At 34.1% G+C, this 22,336-nt stretch overlaps 2 protein-coding genes across 4 annotated transcripts in view; one reads left to right on the forward strand and one right to left on the reverse strand.

Moving 5' to 3' along the window:
• The window catches only part of LOC139528922 (DNA repair protein XRCC1-like), a 29,614-nt gene extending 26,056 nt beyond the window's left edge, over window positions 1–3,558 (reverse strand). For both annotated transcript variants that reach the window (XM_071325160.1, XM_071325159.1), the window contains exons 1-2: window positions 3,176–3,558; window positions 1,789–1,878 (exon numbers count right to left, since the gene is read on the reverse strand). In XM_071325160.1, coding sequence (XP_071181261.1) covers window positions 1,789–1,878; window positions 3,176–3,226 — 141 coding nt within the window. In that variant the 5' untranslated portion in view covers window positions 3,227–3,558. The remainder of the gene's footprint in view (window positions 1–1,788; window positions 1,879–3,175) is intronic.
• LOC139528920 (uncharacterized) overlaps window positions 3,504–22,336 on the forward strand; it is a 47,828-nt gene continuing 28,995 nt past the window's right edge. The window contains exons 1-6 of one of the 2 annotated variants that reach the window (XM_071325157.1): window positions 3,504–3,644; window positions 6,175–6,566; window positions 7,058–8,148; window positions 9,990–10,163; window positions 18,862–19,482; window positions 20,104–20,661. In XM_071325157.1, the coding sequence (XP_071181258.1) occupies window positions 6,506–6,566; window positions 7,058–8,148; window positions 9,990–10,163; window positions 18,862–19,482; window positions 20,104–20,661 (2,505 nt within the window). In that variant the 5' untranslated portion in view covers window positions 3,504–3,644; window positions 6,175–6,505. Of the gene's footprint in view, window positions 3,645–6,174; window positions 6,567–7,057; window positions 8,149–9,989; window positions 10,164–18,861; window positions 19,483–20,103; window positions 20,662–22,336 lie in introns of those variants that run through there. The other variant, XM_071325158.1, reaches the window with a different exon arrangement.

Consider the following 22,336-nt stretch of genomic DNA (forward strand, 5'->3'; position numbering starts at 1 on the left):
AAAAATAATATTATTGCTGATTTTGTCTTTAAATATTAAGTTTAAGTGTGCTTCAACACAAAAAACAGCCAACATTCCTCACTAACACTGACTGGAGTTCCTTGCTAAATGTTATTAAACTTACAGTCTGCGGTTCATCACAGTTTCTTTTTATTTTTTTTTATTAAAATATCTGTTAATGAAGAACTTAAAATATGTAAAACATCTGTTAATGAAGAACTTAAAATATGTAAAACATGTGGTATTGAGAGGTTATTAAAGTAAAACATCTGGTATTGAGAGGTTATTAAAGTAAACCCTAGATTTAAATATGTAAAACATCTGGTATTGAGAGGTTATTAAAGTAAAACATCTGGTATTGAGAGGTTATTAAAGTGAACCCTAGATTTAAATATGTAAAACATCTGGTATTGAGAGGTTATTAAAGTAAACCCTAGATTTACATCTGGTATTGAGAGGTTATTAAAGTGAACCCTAGATTTACATCTGGTATTGAGAGGTTATTATTACCCTAGATTTACATCTGGTATTGAGAGGTTATTAAAGTGAACCCTAGATTTACATCTGGTATTGAGAGGTTATTATTACCCTAGATTTACATCTGGTATTGAGAGGTTATTAAAGTGAACCCTAGATTTATATGTAAAACATGTGGTATTGAGAGGTTATTATTACCCTAGATTTACATCTGGTATTGAGAGGTTATTAAAGTGAACCCTAGATTTATATGTAAAACATGTGGTATTGAGAGGTTATTAAAGTGAACCCTAGATTTATATGTAAAACATGTGGTATTGAGAGGTTATTAAAGTGAACCCTAGATTTACATCTGGTATTGAGAGGTTATTATTACCCTAGATTTACATCTGGTATTGAGAGGTTATTAAAGTGAACCCTAGATTTACATGTGGTATTGAGAGGTTATTATTACCCTAGATTTACATCTGGTATTGAGAGGTTATTAAAGTGAACCCTAGATTTATATGTAAAACATGTGGTATTGAGAGGTTATTATTACCCTAGATTTACATCTGGTATTGAGAGGTTATTAAAGTGAACCCTAGATTTATATGTAAAACATGTGGTATTGAGAGGTTATTAAAGTGAACCCTAGATTTATATGTAAAACATGTGGTATTGAGAGGTTATTAAAGTGAACCCTAGATTTACATCTGGTATTGAGAGGTTATTATTACCCTAGATTTACATCTGGTATTGAGAGGTTATTAAAGTGAACCCTAGATTTATATGTAAAACATGTGGTATTGAGAGGTTATTAAAGTGAACCCTAGATTTATATGTAAAACATGTGGTATTGAGAGGTTATTAAAGTGAACCCTAGATTTACATCTGGTATTGAGAGGTTATTATTACCCTAGATTTACATCTGGTATTGAGAGGTTATTAAAGTGAACCCTAGATTTATATGTAAAACATGTGGTATTGAGAGGTTATTAAAGTGAACCCTAGATTTATATGTAAAACATGTGGTATTGAGAGGTTATTAAAGTGAACCCTAGATTTATATGTAAAACATGTGGTATTGAGAGGTTATTAAAGTGAACCCTAGATTTACAAAGTAGAGTCACAGATACAAGAACGAGACACAAAATTGACAATGCATAAATAAAATGGTAAAATAACAAAAAATTTATAAATTTACTTCATTCAAGCGACATGTTCATACAAGTAGGTTTATTTATCAAGCCCAGCCGCCCAACTGTCACACATGGGTCAATACAGATCCAATTTGTTTACTTAGAATTTGCAGGTTTATAGTAACTATACCTGGAGTACAACAACAGCATTTTTAGGCTGGCCAGTTGTTTTCCACTTGTGTGAACCTTCTGCTTTTAACAAATTTTCAGCTGGATTATTCTGAAATAAACAAACTCTAACATTAACACACAGGCACTCATCTCAGAAGAAAAATTTCCTATATACCTTTATAGAAAACCATGATGCTTTATTGCAAGAATTCTTTTGGCAAATTGAAAAATCATAATTGACAATCATCCCTGCTCTCATTAGCAATTTGGTAATTGTTAAAGTACCGACTAAATAAACAATATTCCTAGTTTATCAATGATGATCACTGAGATCTTGATGAAAGTTATTAGAGCAGGGATATAGGCGATCCCCTCTATCTGGTAAATGACGTCAGAAAGGCACCCATAATTGACAAGTTTTTAAGGTGAAGGACAAACTAGAACATGTTTTATCGAAAGGGGTCTATTATTTGCACTAGCTTTCCTCTAGGCCAGTAGTCCCCAGGTCAATCCGGGCAGTATAATACTGAAATTAGAAAGTCTTTTTTTCACTATAAACGTCTTCTTTTAGTATTAAGTTGGTCTCATTGCCATTGGGGTCTAAGCGTGACGTGGGATTGCTGATTTTTTGTAAGCATGACACCTGAAAGTCAAATTATTGTGCCGTGAAAACGGGAAATTAGCAAAAAAATGAGAAATTGCTTATGTACATAGTGTAAGCGGGATACTGGAATCTGACAAAACAGTAAGAGGGATCTTGGATCAGAAACCCCCAATGAGACCCCCTATGAACTTCTAATAGACAATTTATGAGTTCGATGTATTTCCATCAAAAACTCTGGTTTTGGTGAACATCATTCTTGTGTTTAGGTGCACCGTCACTTCTGTTCCAATGTTGAGCAAGTGGCCGGGGCACGAATTATTCAGCGAATTAAAATTTGATAATTGACAATCATCACTGCTGTCATTAAGGAAAATTTTGTAATTGAGTACTTACAAAACATTATTTCTAGTTTATCCTACACAATGATGATCACAAAGATGCTTGATGAACGTTAATAGTGCAGGGATACAAGCGATCCCCTCTATCTGGTTAATGACGTTATAAAGGCGCGCATAATTAACAAGTTTTTTTCTGTGAGGGATGAACTCGAAAGTGGTCTATTATGGAACTCTTAGAAGTCTCATTAGAATACACCTTATCGCTATTTGTCTGCCATTGCTGGAAATCACACAGGTTCCCGTAAAATTTTGACGTCATAAAACAAAATATCTGACGCCACAATGGAAAAGTGATTGTTGTTGACGTCAAAAGTTCAAGCTGCCGGGTCAGCCGGGATTAGCGATAAGGTGTATAAGACACTAGCACAGGTCAGAATTCCGATCAAGCTTGTACATGTGTTTACCTTGTCAGCACAACTACAGGATACAATATGCTTCACTTTTATTTCTGGCATGTTCTCCAATTAAGTCTGGAATGTCATTTGATTAATCATTTACTTTACAATTCTAAAGTATACACATAATACTGAATCGAGCTCCTTATTCAGCAAGTTTTTGTAAGAATCCAAACAACGGAAATACGATGTTAATGTTAATTAAAGAGACGGTTCCGGGCACTTTGAGGGAAAAGATCCTCCCTCTGAACTACAGAGTGAATTGTCAATTTCACGAACTAAATGGATAAATAATTCAATTAATTAAGTGTCTTTTATCATTTAATGCAGAAATTTATTCTTTTTGTTGCTATTTATAATTTGCATCATCCAAATTGTTTTCCCGGAAGTTCACACTTCGGTTGTCTCCCATTCATACACTTGAAAACAACATAAAATCTGAAGAAGATCTTTTACCTGAAAATTGAAATAAAAACACGTAAGAATAAGCTAACTGCCAGTAAAGGTTACAATTGAGTGCAGCCATGTTGAGCTTTACTTTTAACACCAGGTCTATGATATCTGATTTAATTTGATTTTTGATGACTTTAGACTTAGTTAAAATTACTGATTTAGCTGTCAAAGATTGAAATTTGACAAATTCTACTTCTATCATTCTATAGTCACTTCATCACCTGGTCAAATCTACCTGGAGTCATATTGAGACCTCGATAATTCAGCCAACAACCAAATTTAACAATTTAATTGAATGATTATATTTTCCAAGGAAAACATTGTAGACTAATATCATCATGATCATGAACATGAAGAATAATATTGGAAACTATTTTTTTTACCACATTTTAAAGATATTTTATCTCAAGGTTTCAACATACACATTTTGCATAACGGAATGACGGAAGTTCCAAGGAAAACTTTTATTTAAGCTTGATAAAACTAGAAATAAAGAAATTAGATAAAAAAAAAAAAACGTCTTGAACATACATGACATTTACACATTCATGAAAATTAAAACACCATTGATATTTTTTTTTATAAGGCATACCTGCCAACTGTCACTATTTGCAGGGGATTTCCCCCATGGAGGCTCCAAAATTGAAATTTTTGAAGAGCAATTTTGTCCACAATTTTAAACAAATAATTAATTTTACAATCAATTGAGGCTTATAAAAGTATGAAGAAGCCAAAATACAACATTGCAATGTATTTGAAGGCCCCCCTTGAAGGTTTTTTAGGATTATGGCAGCCATCTTGCACGCAAAACCCCCATGGGCATTTTGATAATTTGGCAGGTATGATAAGGGGACGAAGTCCCTTACATGCCTTATAATGGTAGAAAAATCAATTAACAAAAAACATCCCCCAAATTTTCAATCTACTAAAAAGTAAAATCACAAAAATACTGAATTCAGAGGAAAATCTAATCGGAACGTCCATAATCACATAACAAAATCAACTGACAAAACACATCAAAATCGAATGGACAAGAACTGTCATATTTCTGACTTGGTACAGGCATTTTCAAATGTAGAAATGGTTAAAAAAGACAACATGACTAATGACCTCAAAATCGTTAACTTTTTTTTTTCAGACTTATTTAAATTCCCACATTTGCGCAGAAATCTACCTACTTTTTCCGGTCTCGTTGTCCAGACAGGGGACTTACTGAAATAAGTGATTTTTAAATCACTTATTTGAGTAGCAAATTCAAGGTTTTGTCACAAATTGGGATTTTGTAGTTTTTTCAAAATTTTCAACACATAGGTTTAAACATGTTAAATAATATCTTTTAATTAGTAAAATTTAAAAATATGAACTTTTTGCTTCTTTTAAGTAGCAAGGTTTATGCCTTTGATGCTATCATTTAGCTGAAAATTCTATTTTAGTTGAAAAAATGCTATAATAATGGCTTTACATAATGAACTGACACTTTCTTCAAAGATTTTTCACAGCAGTGGGAGTATTTTTCCTGTGAAGTTCAAGGTTTCATCTTTCAGATTATGTAATAAAATTCTACTGTTTGCGATAAAAGTTTCACTGATTGGGGTGTTGAAATTAGTGGGGGTTATTAAAAGAATGATACTTAAAGAAGTGATTTTTTGGAAGGAAATTGAGGTCTGATACTTAAATAAGTGATTTGTATGTCATTATCCTAGATTCAGTACAAGGTCATCACCTGAAATGACCTGGTCATCCTAGACAACACAAATGTTGGTTCTGATAAGTTTCGAAACATAATTAGGCCCTGGATCATTAGTATTCTATATTTAAAGCTACAATAAAATTAAATCACTTCTAGTGATTAATTTGTACTACTTAAATAGGTGATTATTAAAGAAAGACAACTCTAACTTCCAACCTTAATGGAAATAATGTTACTTGAATCAGTGATTTAGAAAATCACTTGTTTAAGTAAGTCCCCTGACTGTTGTCAGGAGACTTTGAGTAAAACATACATGAAATATATTTATCGTTTATCAGTCTAGTAAAATATAAGAAGGAACACCATACCAAATTCATTTTTAACAATTCATTAATATAAAAAAAACATTACCTAATGATAGCATTTCTGTGTTTACATTGAATATGATGTCATAACCTAAATAAAGTCACAACTAAAATCCCTAACAACAGAACCAAAATCGGAAATGTTACGGTATTTCCGTGTCCTTTTTAACCATTTTGATGTTAAAATATGTATGAATTAAAAAAAAATAATTCATACAGACTTCATCCCCTTTCACAAGTAATGCCTGCCTCACATTAATAATCATATAAAAATCTGTCTTTAGGTGTGTATAATAGGCACCACCTCTACCTACTACTTTACAAGCATAACAAATGCATACTATACACACCTAAAGACGGTAAGTTATTTTTGCATGACTATTCCTACCTTAGGATATTGTACATGTTGTACCACTTTTCACAGTACATTGTCATAGGGGTTTCAAATAAACTTTTTACATTGGTCTCTCACATGTCTCAGTATATTTGTTTTTTTACAGATTCATTCATATTTAAGATAAATTAAAGTGAAGAATAAACCATCAACTGAAGTCAGTCTTAGACTTACAATTGAAAAGGAAGCCACAGATTTAAGTAGATAGATAGTTGAACAATCAGTAAAGTCAGACGTAACACAGTTAGAAGGTAGCCATTAAAGTGGAGAGTAACATTTGTCAGCCTTAACACAGTTAGAAGGTAGCCATTAAGTGGAGAGTAACATTTGTCAGCCTTAATTAACACAGTTAACCAGTCAGACGTAACACAGTTAGAAGGTACATGTAGCCATTAAGTGGACAGTAACATTGTATACAGTTAACCAGTCAGACAATTATGGATGGAAATAAAGATCTCCAAAACGTAGCAGAAAAACCAAAGAAGAAGAAATCACAAGGTTATTATAGACTTTTCTTATATTTGATAATTCTTTTTGCATGTTAATTATGTATTTTTACATTCATTTATTTATTCTTCTGTCTGCATTTAATATCAGTTACATAAAAGTGTAAATTTTGGAATGCTACATGTAGTTAGATACCTACATTTGTACATCATGTACATATAAAAACAGAAGATGTTGTATGATTACAAATGAGACAACTCTCCACAAGATACCAAAATGACATTATTTAGTAAATAACCAATTTTACGGTATTATCCTAGAACAATAAATAGGAAAATGTTGGGACTAGAAAATAGTTTTCCTGAATGTTTTATCACAAGTTAAAGGAAACAATCACTAATTTTAACATTTTTTACCGACACCACTGTTAGAGGTATACATGCTCATACATGTCATATGTATGTTAATAGTTACCATGGTTACTTGTCAATCAATAAAAATATAGTTCTGACAATTACATAAATCATCTTTACATTTGACAGGAAACCAGGCAAAGAAAGATGGCAAGAAGAAATCTGGTGATAATCAGAGACCAGTCATGTCAAGTACTGTTCAGTACCATCCAGATAGTTCAATCCAATATCAGGCAGATAGATTGATACCAGAAGGACAGGGAACCCATCATATTACTGACAGACTTGTTTTTGATGGACAGACACTTAATCAACCAAGACTACACAACCTCCCTCCAAAGAAAAGTTTGTCCCCATCATTTATAGCATCTCACATAATGGCACAAGAAGGAATAAATCAACCTTCAGAACCATCGCATACAGTGCAACATCTTCCTACTTCTCCAGTTAAAGTTCAAAGTTCAACAGAAAGAATCCCTGACATAAGGTTTATGGGACAGATTTTCTCCCAGCCTCAGTATCGGTCATTTACTCCACACGGTTTAGAACAGGGTGGACTGCGAGCTCCACATGGATTGGAACAGGGTGGACTGAGAGCTCCACATGGATTAGAACAGGGGGGACTAAGAGCTCCACATGGATTAGAACAGGGGGGAATACGTCTTCCACATGGACTTGACCAGGGTGGACTGTTAAGACAACAATTGTTACATGGAATTAGACCTTCATCAGATTCTTCATTTCATAGACCGACTATTGATCCTTCAAGATCATCCCCATCTTATCACAGAGTAGACCCTCCAAGGCCGTCACCCTCCTATCACAGTCCACCACCTAACAGAACTGTACACAATATACCAGGATCCTCTCCACCAGGGGTCGTTGGTCGTGAGAGTGAAAGGATGTCTCCATATCATGTATCTACCATACGTAAGACACCTTCTCCAGCACCTAAACGTGTATCGCCAGGTCCTCAGAAGTCTTCCCCATCTCCCAAACATCAACGAATGTCACCAGTGCCAGAGCTATCTTCGCATTATCGTCAAGATAGAGTATCTCCTGCAGAGAGGACACAGTTAAGTTTGGAAGAGGCCATTAAATTAATGCAAGGTCACCCTGGAGCTAGCATTCCACAGCATTTACTTACACAAGTTTCTCTAGGTCAGCAGGGTCAACTTACCCAGCAACAGACCAGACCTGAGACTGAAGATTTAACAAAGGTTTGTAATCTTATACACAGATGATTCAGTGTTCTCCCCAGATATTTCATATAGCATCCTGGCTAAAAGGGAAATTTGAAATACCATTCTGTTTTTAAAAAATTATAGCATCACATTCATAACACAATCTATAAGAAAACAACTTCAGATAGCATCACATTCAAAAAATATAGCATCACATTACCATGATGGAAATAGGCCCTGGGGAGAACACTGATTATTTATATCATGTATATCTTAACACATGCATTATATAGACACCTGTCTGTTGATGAACATTGCATGTGGTCCTCTAAATTTGTGAGTCTTTTCTGTCATAAAGTTGCTGTTGTACAAACTTTGTATTAACATATATACATTTTTTTGTTCACCACATTTCATTTCAATCTTATCTAAATGACAAAAAAACATCAAGATTAAATAAAGAAGTCTTGCTCATGTACATGTTGATACACAAGTGATATCAGAAAAACAATAGGAAGTTACCGTCTTTTGGTGTGTATAGTGCCCATTTGTGTATAGTGCGCACCCCTTTTCGGTCCAAGAAACAAGAGAAAAAAAGTTTATTGGTTTATTTAGAAGTTGCTAGACCTGGATGCTTCATACTTTGTATATAGATGCCTCATGTTATGAAGTTTCCAGCAGTCACATGTCCAATGTCCTTGACCTCATTTTCATGGTTCAGTGACTACTTGAAAAGTTAAGATTTTTTGTAATGTTAAATTCTCTCTTATTATAAGTGATAGGATAACTATATTTGGTATGTGCATACCTTGCAAGGTCCTTATACCAGTCAGACAGTTTTCACTTGACCTTGACCTCATTTCATGGATCAGTGAACAAGGTTAAGTTCTGGTGATCAAGTCCATATCTCAGATACTATAAGCAATAGGTCTAGTATATATATTAGGTGTATGGAAGGACTGTAAGGTGTACATGTCCAACTAGCAGGTGTCATCTGACCTTGACCTCATTTCATGGTTCAGTGGTTATAGTTAAGTTTTTGTGATTTGGTCTGTTTTTCTGATACTATATGCAATAGGTCAACTATACTTGGTGTATGGAAATATATTTTATGATCTATATGTCAGTCACGCATGTTTTATGTGACCTTGAACTCATTTTTACAGTTCATTGCTAAGTGTTAAGTATTTGTGTTTTGGTCTGTTTTTCTTAATTTATAAGCAATAGGTCAACTATATTTGTTGTATGGAAGAATTGTTAGCTGTACATGTCTGTCTGGCATGGTTCATCTGACGTTGACCTCATTTTGATGATTCATTGACCATGTTTAGTTTTCTTGGTTAATGTTGAGTTTATGTGACAGTTGTAATAAAGCTTTATATTTAGGACTATCAACACAATACCAATGATTACGAAAGAAGGCGAGTCATTTTAGTGTGTGCACTCTTGTTATAATTACATGTACATTGTACATGTATATACATGATATATAAATATAGTTATGAATTGTTTTTCTTAACCTTTGGTTTTCACATGTTATGAGTTTGTATTGTCCAGTAAGAATAAGAAATAAGTTTTATTACAAATATGACTTTTACTTAAAATTGCTTTCATGGCTGTGCATGACTACAAATGTTTGTACATGTATTACAAGTCTTACTTTCACTAGATAATGCTGTATAAGTATATGTATGTAATGCATGGAGTTTTCACTTATTCTTTTAATGTTTTTCTTGTGTATTCAGTGACTAGATGATATTATGTATGAGACCAGTTGCTTTTTAGCATAAAAGCTATATCATCAAATTTCCATAGTAATGGTCATTGGGTGGGACAGATATCACCTATCATATATATCATAATAACTTTGTTTTCAGTTCAGCAGCTATCAACCTTTATACAGTTTTCCTGAGCCCTATCCAAGGGCAGTTCCCCATTCACAGAATGAGCCCTATCCAAGGGCAGTGCCCCACTTACAGAAAGAGCCCTATCCAAGGGCAGTGCCCCTTTCACAGACTGAACCCTATCTAAGGACAGACTACAATTTTCAGGTCAGAGCATCCCGCAGCTTATGTATTGGCTTCTGCTAGGGATCATGGGATTTGTTTTTCAGTTGATGCAAAGATGAAATAGATTCATATTAATTTTACACATTTTTATAATATTTTTTACTATAAAAATATGGAGATTAAATATGATTGCCAATGAGACAACTATTACCCAAATTCAGATAACATACGAATACCAGTAATTATAGGTCACAGTATGGCCGTCAACAATAAGAAAATCCATAACCCTTGTAGTCAACTATAAAATGCCACAAAGTCTTTTCTTATATAAAAAAAAAATAGAAACTTATTGCAAGGAGGCAACCAGAAATCATATGTCAGAGAAAAACTGTCTAAACTTAAGCCAGTCAATCAACTGACAACAAAACACAGAAAACTAAAGAACAATAGAACACAGTATAAACTTAATGCAGACAAACACATGACAACAAAACACAGAACACTAAAGAACAATAGAACACAGTATAAACTTAATGCAGACAAACAACTGACAACAAAACACAGAACACTAAAGAACAATAGAACACAGTATAAACTTAATGCAGACAAACAACTGACAACAAAACACAGAACACTAAAGACCAATAGAACACAGTATAAACTTAATGTAGACAAACAACTGACAACAAAACACAGAACACTAAAGAACAATAGAACACAGTATAAACTTAAGCCAGTCAATCAACTGACAACAAAACACAGAACACTAAAGAACAATAGAACACAGTATAAACTTAATGTAGACAAACAACTGACAACAAAACACAGAACACTAAAGAACAATAGAACACAGTATAAACTTAATGCAGACAAACAACTGACAACAAAACACAGAACACTAAAGAACAATAGAACACAGTATAAACTTAATGCAGACAAACAACTGACAACAAAACACAGAACACTAAAGAACAATAGAACACAGTATAAACTTAATGCAGACAAACAACTGACAACAAAACACAGAACACTAAAGAACAATAGAACACAGTATAAACTTAATGCAGACAAACACATGACAACAAAACACAGAACACTAAATAACAGTAGAACACAGTATAAACTTAATGCAGACAAACAACTGACAACAAAACACAGAACACTAAAGAACAATAGAACACAGTATAAACTTAATGCAGACAAACAACTGACAACGAAACACAGAACACTAAAGAACAATAGAACACAGTATAAACTTAATGCAGACAAACAACTGACAACAAAACACAGAACACTAAAGAACAATAGAACACAGTATAAACTTAATGCAGACAAACAACTGACAACAAAACACAGAACACTAAAGAACAATAGAACACAGTATAAACTTAAGCCAGTCAATCAACTGACAACAAAACACAGAACACTAAAGAACAATAGAACACAGTATAAACTTAATGCAGACAAACATGCAGACAAACACATGACAACAAAACACAGAACACTAAAGAACAATAGAACACAGTATAAACTTAATGCAGACAAACAACTGACAACGAAACACAGAACACTAAAGAACAATAGAACACAGTATAAACTTAATGCAGACAAACAACTGACAACGAAACACAGAACACTAAAGACCAATAGAACACAGTATAAACTTAATGCAGACAAACAACTGACAACAAAACACAGAACACTAAAGAACAATAGAACACAGTATAAACTTAATGCAGACAAACAACTGACAACAAAACACAGAACACTAAAGAACAATAGAACACAGTATAAACTTAATGCAGACAAACAACTGACAACAAAACACAGAACACTAAAGACCAATAGAACACAGTATAAACTTAATGCAGACAAACAACTGACAACAAAACACAGAACACTAAAGAACAATAGAACACAGTATAAACTTAATGCAGACAAACAACTGACAACAAAACACAGAACACTAAAGAACAATAGAACACAGTATAAACTTAATGCAGACAAACAACTGACAACAAAACACAGAACACTAAAGAACAATAGAACACAGTATAAACTTGATGCAGACAAACAACTGACAACAAAACACAGAACACTAAAGAACAATAGAACACAGTATAAACTTAAGCCAGTCAATCAACTGACAACAAAACACAGAACACTAAAGACCAATAGAACACAGTATAAACTTAAGCCAGACAAACACATGACAACAAAACACAGAACACTAAATAACAGTAGAACACAGTATAAACTTGATGCAGACAAACAACTGACAACAAAACACAGAACACTAAAGAACAATAGAACACAGTATAAACTTGATGCAGACAAACAACTGACAACAAAACACAGAACACTAAAGAACAATAGAACACAGTATAAACTTAATGCAGACAAACACATGACAACAAAACACAGAACACTAAAGAACAATAGAACACAGTATAAACTTGATGCAGACAAACAACTGACAACAAAACACAGAACACAGTATAAACTTGATGCAGACAAACAACTGACAACAAAACACAGAACACTAAAGAACAATAGAACACAGTATAAACTTGATGCAGACAAACAACTGACAACAAAACACAGAACACTAAAGAACAATAGAACACAGTATAAACTTGATGCAGACAAACAACTGACAACAAAACACAGAACACTAAAGAACAATAGAACACAGTATAAACTTAATGCAGACAAACACATGACAACAAAACACAGAACACTAAAGACCAATAGAACACAGTATAAACTTAATGCAGACAAACAACTGACAACAAAACACAGAACACTAAAGAACAATAGAACACAGTATAAACTTGATGCAGACAAACAACTGACAACAAAACACAGAACACTAAAGAACAATAGAACACAGTATAAACTTAATGCAGACAAACAACTGACAACAAAACACAGAACACTAAAGAACAATAGAACACAGTATAAACTTAATGCAGACAAACAACTGACAACAAAACACAGAACACTAAATAACAATAGAACACAGTATAAACTTAAGCCAGTCAATCAACTGACAACAAAACACAGAACACTAAAGAACAATAGAACACAGTATAAACTTAATGCAGACAAACAACTGACAACGAAACACAGAACACTAAAGAACAATAGAACACAGTATAAACTTAATGCAGACAAACAACTGACAACAAAACACAGAACACTAAAGAACAATAGAACACAGTATAAACTTAATGCAGACAAACAACTGACAACAAAACACAGAACACTAAAGAACAATAGAACACAGTATAAACTTAAGCCAGTCAATCAACTGACAACAAAACACAGAACACTAAAGAACAATAGAACACAGTATAAACTTAATGCAGACAAACAACTGACAACAAAACACAGAACACTAAATAACAATAGAACACAGTATAAACTTAAGCCAGTCAATCAACTGACAACAAAACACAGAACACTAAAGAACAATAAAACACAGTATAAACTTAATGCAGACAAACAACTGACATCGAAACACAGAACACTAAAGAACAATAGAACACAGTATAAACTTAATGCAGACAAACAACTGACAACGAAACACAGAACACTAAAGACCAATAGAACACAGTATAAACTTAATGCAGACAAACAACTGACAACAAAACACAGAACACTAAAGAACAATAGAACACAGTATAAACTTAATGCAGACAAACAACTGACAACAAAACACAGAACACTAAAGACCAATAGAACACAGTATAAACTTAATGCAGACAAACAACTGACAACAAAACACAGAACACTAAAGAACAATAGAACACAGTATAAACTTAATGCAGACAAACAACTGACAACAAAACACAGAACACTAAAGACCAATAGAACACAGTATAAACTTAATGCAGACAAACAACTGACAACAAAACACAGAACACTAAAGAACAATAGAACACAGTATAAACTTGATGCAGACAAACACATGACAACAAAACACAGAACACTAAAGAACAATAGAACACAGTATAAACTTGATGCAGACAAACAACTGACAACAAAACACAGAACACTAAAGAACAATAGAACACAGTATAAACTTGATGCAGACAAACAACTGACAACAAAACACAGAACACTAAAGAACAATAGAACACAGTATAAACTTGATGCAGACAAACAACTGACAACAAAACACAGAACACTAAAGAACAATAGAACACAGTATAAACTTAATGCAGACAAACACATGACAACAAAACACAGAACACTAAAGACCAATAGAACACAGTATAAACTTAATGCAGACAAACAACTGACAACAAAACACAGAACACTAAAGAACAATAGAACACAGTATAAACTTGATGCAGACAAACAACTGACAACAAAACACAGAACACTAAAGAACAATAGAACACAGTATAACCTTAATGCAGACAAACAACTGACAACAAAACACAGAACACTAAAGAACAATAGAACACAGTATAAACTTAATGCAGACAAACAACTGACAACAAAACACAGAACACTAAATAACAATAGAACACAGTATAAACTTAAGCCAGTCAATCAACTGACAACAAAACACAGAACACTAAAGAACAATAGAACACAGTATAAACTTGATGCAGACAAACAACTGACAACAAAACACAGAACACTAAAGACCAATAGAACACAGTATAAACTTAATGCAGACAAACAACTGACAACAAAACACAGAACACTAAAGAACAATAGAACACAGTATAAACTTAATGCAGACAATCAACTGACAACAAAACACAGAACACTAAAGAACAATAGAACACAGTATAAACTTAAGCCAGTCAATCAACTGACAACAAAACACAGAACACTAAAGAACAATAGAACACAGTATAAACTTAAGCCAGTCAATCAACTGACAACAAAACACAGAACACTAAAGAACAATAAAACACAGTATAAACTTAATGCAGACAAACAACTGACAACAAAACACAGAACACTAAAGAACAATAGAAACAAGGTCTAAACTAAATTCAGACAAACAACTGACAACGAAACACCAGAGAACAATAGGAACACATATCAAACTGAAGGCGGACAAACAATATACAATAGAAACACAGACTTAATATAAACTAAAGGCATACAAACAACTGACAACAAAACAGAACACTTAAGAACAATAGGAACACAGTCTGAACTAAACGCATACAAACAACTGACAACAAAACAGAGAACACTGAATTCACTAAAGAACCATTGGAACACCACCAAAAAGTGTTAGATGTGCATGAAGTGTAAACAGGTCCTGTTATACCATTAGTGGCTCCCATCATGCTGCTACACTGTGTTTAAATCTTGGTCAAATGACTTGGTACACTTATGGCACTCTGGTTGCCTTCATCAATAAAACCTGGCCATTATCATAAATTGAAGTGTGATGCAAATGTCAACAAATCAATCAATCATCTAATTTTGAGTTTCTCAAGTCAAGTAAAAATACACCAAATCGCTATTTATTCAATTCCGGATAAGTTCTAAAATTACACAACTTTTTCATCCAGTTGAAGCTATCCGGACCCTGTTTAAACAATTCACCATGCATGCTTCTTTTTAATGAGACCTGTTTAAACTACTGTAAATACTTCAAACAAAATATTTTTTTACTTCAATTTTAATTTCGAAAAAGTGGATCATATTCTATTAAAGTTTTTCAATGATCGCTTTCTAAAGTTTTTCCTCCCTCAGCTCACTCCTGATGACCTCTATTTTCGGCGGCCTGACCCAAACAGGAAGTTGTATAAATGACTGTTTTTCACTGATTGGACTAAATAGTGATAAGGTGTATTTAATAATATCTCCCATTCTGTTAAGTCATTAAACTCTTTGTGATTATTTTTAGGTAAGCATGGTATGTGCATGGGTATATGAAAATATATTTTTTGAAGTTCTATGAGGTTCTTTTTATTAATTTTTGAATTATTGTATTAAATTAGAATATGCAAACTGCTTGTGCATGGTGCATAAGTTTAGATGTAGAGAGACAGCTGCTTTCCTATAGCATTCCTTACTCTATGACAATTTAGGTCTTTCTTTTGCATGAGTGGTAAGGGTTAACTAGGGATGCTTTCAATCCTGCTGAAATATATTAATAGTTTGTTGGTAATTTGTTAGACTCCCACAATATATCTATTGTTACCTTACTCACAATGCTTTTACAGTTTTATATTAATTATTCTGTATTGCATGGATTTTGATCTTATCACAGGTATGGTATTGACCACAGTGTGAATCTTTCTGCTCCCTTATGCTATGCACTAAAAATAGGTGAACTCTACAACTCACATAGTCATTTCTATGAAGAAGAAAAATCTAATGACCACACCTGCAAGCCAAGATTGGCAACATGGCAAAAGATAGAACATAAGTGTAAAATGGAAGTTTTGTCTTTTATGTTGAAAACTGCACTAAACACAGAATTTTTGACAAGGGCAAACATGTTCGTTATGTTTAGAACTCTACCAACTGTTCAGTGATGTCAAAACTGACAGGCAACTTCTTACTGGTGTTATTGCCCTTCAATTACAAATTTTATCATTATTTGTCATTTTTAACATGATTTTCGAAAAACTGGTTATTGATTTGGGTATGTCTGGCAGGCGACTTCCAAAAAGTGTCTGTTCATTAACATGAAAATGTTTTGATAAAATCTTTTTAAATTTAGATATGTAGTTTCCTGTGACTAAATGAAGGTAATTTTCAATTTTCACAAAAGAACAATAAGAACGCTGACTAAACTTAAACCAGACAGACACCTGACAACAAAACACAGAACACTAGAGAACAATAGGAACAGACCAAACCAAAGCCAGACAAACACCTGACAACAGAACACTGAAGAAAAATAAGAACACTGACCAAACTTAAACCAGACAAACACATGACAACAAAACACAGAACACTAAAGAAAAATAGGAACAGTAACTAAACAAAGACCAGACAAACACATGATAACAAAACACAGCACACTGACTAAACTAAAACCAGACAAACACCTGACAACAAAACACTAAAGCTAAGTGGGATTTGTACAGATGATTCTGTGACGACATGACAAAGTGTATGTGTGTGTGTGTGTGTGTGTGTTTAAAGCTATCCTTTGCACTTCTCTGTTATGTACTAATAATTACATTGGATGTATGTTTCATTGTAATACTGTATTCTGATTGGCTAACTGCACATCACATGTTATTCCTTAAGCAATTGCACCAGTCAATAAAACTTATCATTCACGATAACACTTGGTCCCACAATAAAGTGCAGAGGTGAATTAAATAAAAAATTTACATGTTTTCATGATCATAGCTAAAAAATGTAGTTAAAAGTATTGAATGCTTCTTTTTGTAACTTCATAGGGTTGTAAAAGCATTGACCGTGCGCATTTTTGTCGAGCCTGCAACTTTTGTTGCAGAAAGCTCGACATAGGGATAGTGATCAGGCGGCGGCTAAGGCGGCTACGGCGGCTACGGCAGCGGTGGCGTTAGCTAACTTCTTAAAAGCGTTATATTTTAGAAGGTGAAAGACCTGGTTTCTTCATACTTTGCATATAGATGCCTCATGTTACAAAGTTTCCGTCAGTCACATGTCCAATGTCCTTAACCTCATTTTCATGGTTCAGTGACCACTTGAAAAAAAAGTTCAAAATTTTTGTAATGTTGAATTCTCTCTTATTATAAGTAATAGGATAACTATATTTGGTATGTGCGTACCTTGCAAGGTCCTCATGCCCGTCAGACAGTTTTCACTTGACCTCGACCTCTTTCATGGATCAGTGAACAAGGTTAAGTTTTGGTGGTCAAGTCCATATCTCAGATACTATAAGTAATAGGGCTAGTATATTTGGTGTAAGGAAGGACTGGAAGGTGTACATGTCCAACTGGCAGGTGTCATCTGACCTTGACCTCATTTTCATGGTTCAGTGGTTATAGTTAAGTTTTTGTGTTTTGGTCTGTTTTTCTCATACTTTATGCAATAGGTCTACTATATTTGTTGTGTGGAATGGTTGTAAGGTGTACATGTCTAGCGGGCAGATGCCATCTGACCTTGACCTCATTTTCATGGTTCAGTGGTCAAAGTTAAGTTTTTAAGTTTTGGTCTTTTTATCTACGGTAATATTATATGCCAAAGGTCAACTATATTTGGTGTATGGAAATATATTATGATGTATATGTCAGTCCCGCAGGTTTTATTTGACCATGACCTCAATTACACGGTTCATTGCACAGTGTTAAGTTTTTGGGTTTTGGTCTATTTTTCTTAAACTATAAGTAATAGGTCAACTATATTTGTTGTATGGAAGCTTTGTTAGCTGTACATGTCTGCCTGGCATGGTTCATCTGACCATGACCTCATTTTCATGGTTCATTGGTCTTTGTTTAGCTATATTGGTTAATGTTAAGTTTATGTGACAGTTGTAATCAAGCTTTATACTTAGGACTATCAACATAATATCAATGATTAGTAAAGAAGGCGAGACATTTCAGTGTGTGCACTCTTGTTAGAATGAAGCGCTTCCGCGCTTCATACAAAATGTACTTCGGCGAACGCTTTTACACCCAAATAAAGTCACAAAAAGAAGCATTCAATTCTTTAATACATAACAAACTATAGCTGTAACATTTAATGTAACTATAAACAGCAATAAGAACAGTTAAACTTGTGTTTACCAATTATAACTCAATATATTTTGTTTCAGACCAAAGAAATGATACATAAACCAGAGAGGTCATCTAAACAGTTCATTAGTACTATGTTAGCTAATCAAGCCAAGGGCAGACAACCTGGTACTGTAACACATGGTTTAATGGTAGATACACATGGTGATCATCAAGCTAAGGGCAGACAACCTGGTAATGTAACACATGGTTTAATGGTAGATACACATGGTGATCATCAAGCCAAGGGCAGACAACCTAATCCTGGTTCTGTATTTCAACCACATGGTTTAATGGTAGATACACATGGTGACCATCATCAAATGTCACAGTTTGTTAAAGTGTCACCTTCAGGACCCAGACTAGTGTCACCCCCAGGTTTAGTACCAAGACAGATGGTGCCATCTGGTGGTATGACAAGACAAATGTCTCCATCTGGTGGTATGCAGCAGCAAATGTCTCCCCCAGGTGGTGCACCACGACAGACTGGAGGACAGATGTATCATTCTACCACTCCCTCTATAGTTCATCCCACGTCTCTACCACAGACAGCTCAGATGACTACAGCCTTGCTTCAGCCACAGGTCATGACATCAGCAGGGACAACAACAAGACGTATCCCTTCACCCAAACCTCAACATCGACATAAAGACTTCGCACAGGTGAGTACGAACCAATATTAACATGGACACTCTTACACAAATTCTTCATTAAGAGAAACCTAAATATCAACCTTATTTGGTGCATAATAAATGTTGATATCTATTTCCTCACCAACAAGCCAGAGATACACTCGGGCACAAGCCAGAAATACACTACAGAATATGCTCACTTTGTGTGGTGAATAATAAATGTTAATATATATTTATTCAGGCACAACCCAGAAATACACTACCGAATATACACACTTTGTGGAATAATAAATGTAAAATATATCTATTTCCTCAGGGACAGGTCAAAATACATTACAGAATATAGATGTACTAAGTTTCATGTGTTTTGAGAATAATAAATGTTAAAATATTTATTTCCTCAGGGACAAGCCAGAAATACACTACAGAATATACACACTTTTTTAATAATAAATGTAAAATATATCTATTTCCTCAGGGACAGGTCAAAATACATTACAGAATATAAATTAGATGTACTAAGTTTTGTGTGTTTGGAGAATAATAAATGTTAATATTTCTTTCCTCAGGCACAATTAAAGCCAAAAATACTCTATGAAAATAAAAACTCTGTTTGGTGAATAATAAATGTTAAAATATATATTTCCTCAGGCACAAGCTAGAAATACACTACAGAATATACATATACCTGAGAATGCTGGACCAATTAGACAACCTGTGGTGGAACTTGTTAAAATTCCAATACCAAGGTCAACAGATGGAAGCATTCAAACATTCTCTGCCAGTCAAATGACCAGTCTAACTACACATGCTGGTAATCAAGCTACACATGGCGGTAATCCAGCTACTCATGGCGTTAATCTGACTACATATCCGGGAAATCTGACTACACATCCAGGAAATCTGACTACACATGCTGGAAATCATACTCATTTACCATTCTCACAAATCCAATCACACTCTTTTGGTGAAACCATGGCAACAGAAATAAATAAAACATCACAAGGAATGATAAATCCTTTCACGTTTCCCACCAAACCATCAGTGATCTCACAACCTAAAAGTCAGCCAAGATATGAAGTTATCTCCCCTGTGCCGCCTGTTATTGAACAGAAGAGGAAGTTGTCTGACATTGAGATGCCACACTTAGATCCTGTTCCCTCACTACAAAAACAAGCCAGTCCTGTTAAAGTAGAGATGGTCAAAATGGTAAGTAAATCATAAAACAAGCCAGTCCTGTCAAAGTAGAGATGGTCAAAATGGTAAGTAAATCATAAAACAAGCCAGTCCTGTCAAAGTAGAGATGGTCAAAATGATAGGTATATCATAAAACAAGCCAGTCCTGTTGAAGTGGAGATGGTCAAAATGGTAAGTAAATCATAAAACAAGCCAGTCCTGTTAAAGTAGAGATGGTCAAAATGGTAAGTAAATCATAAAACAAGCCAGTCCTGTTAAAGTAGAGATGGTCAAAATGGTAAGTAAATCATAAAACAAGCCAGTCCTGTTAAAGTGGAGATGGTCAACATGGTAAGTAAATCATAAAACAAGCCAGTCCTGTTAAAGTAGAGATGGTCAAAATGCTAAGTAAATCATAAAACAAGTCAGTCCTGTCAAAGTAGAGATGGTCAACATGGTAAGTAAATCATAAAACAAGTCAGTCCTGTCAAAGTAGAGATGGTCAAAATGGTAAGTAAATCATAAAACAAGTCAGTCCTGTCAAAGTAGAGATGGTCAAAATTGTAGGTATATCATAAAACAAGCCAGTCCTGTTAAAGTAGAGATGGTCAAAATGGTAAGTAAATCATAAAACAAGCCAGTCCTGTTAAAGTAGAGATGGTCAAAATGGTAGGTATATCATAAAACAAGCCAGTCCTGTTAAAGTAGAGATGGTCAAAATGGTAAGTAAATCATAAAACAAGCCAGTCCTGTCAAAGTAGAGATGGTCAAAATGGTAAGTAAATCATAAAACAAGCCAGTCCTGTTAAAGTAGAGATGGTCAAAATGGTAAGTAAATCATAAAACAAGTCAGTCCTGTCAAAGTAGAGATGGTCAAAATGGTAAGTAAATCATAAAACAAGCCAGTCCTGTCAAAGTAGAGATGGTCAAAATGGTAAGTATATCATAAAACAAGCCAGTCCTGTCAAAGTAGAGATGGTCAAAATGGTAAGTAAATCATAAAACAAGTCAGTCCTGTCAAAGTAGAGATGGTCAAAATGGTAAGTATATCATAAAACAAGCCAGTCCTGTTAAAGTAGAGATGGTCAAAATGGTAAGTAAATCATAAAAAAAGCCAGTCCTGTTAAAGTGGAGATGGTCAAAATGGTAAGTAAATCATAAAACAAGCCAGTCCTGTCAAAGTAGAGATGGTCAAAATGGTAAGTAAATCATAAAACAAGCCAGTCCTGTTAAAGTAGAGATGGTCAAAATGGTAAGTAAATCATAAAACAAGTCAGTCCTGTCAAAGTAGAGATGGTCAAAATGGTAAGTAAATCATAAAACAAGTCAGTCCTGTTAAAGTAGAGATGGTCAAAATGGTAAGTAAATCATAAAACAAGTCAGTCCTGTCAAAGTAGAGATGGTCAAAATGGTAAGTATATCATAAAACAAGCCAGTCCTGTTAAAGTGGAGATGGTCAAAATGGTAAGTAAATCATAAAACAAGTCAGTCCTGTTAAAGTGGAGATGGTCAAAATGGTAAGTATATCATAAAACAAGCCAGTCCTGTTAAAGTAGAGATGGTCAAAATGGTAAGTAAATCATAAAAAAAGCCAGTCCTGTTAAAGTGGAGATGGTCAAAATGGTAAGTAAATCATAAAACAAGCCAGTCCTGTCAAAGTAGAGATGGTCAAAATGGTAAGTAAATCATAAAACAAGCCAGTCCTGTT

Source organism: Mytilus edulis, chromosome 6 (genome assembly GCF_963676685.1).
Source record: "Mytilus edulis chromosome 6, xbMytEdul2.2, whole genome shotgun sequence".
Lineage (NCBI taxonomy): Eukaryota > Metazoa > Mollusca > Bivalvia > Mytilida > Mytilidae > Mytilus > Mytilus edulis.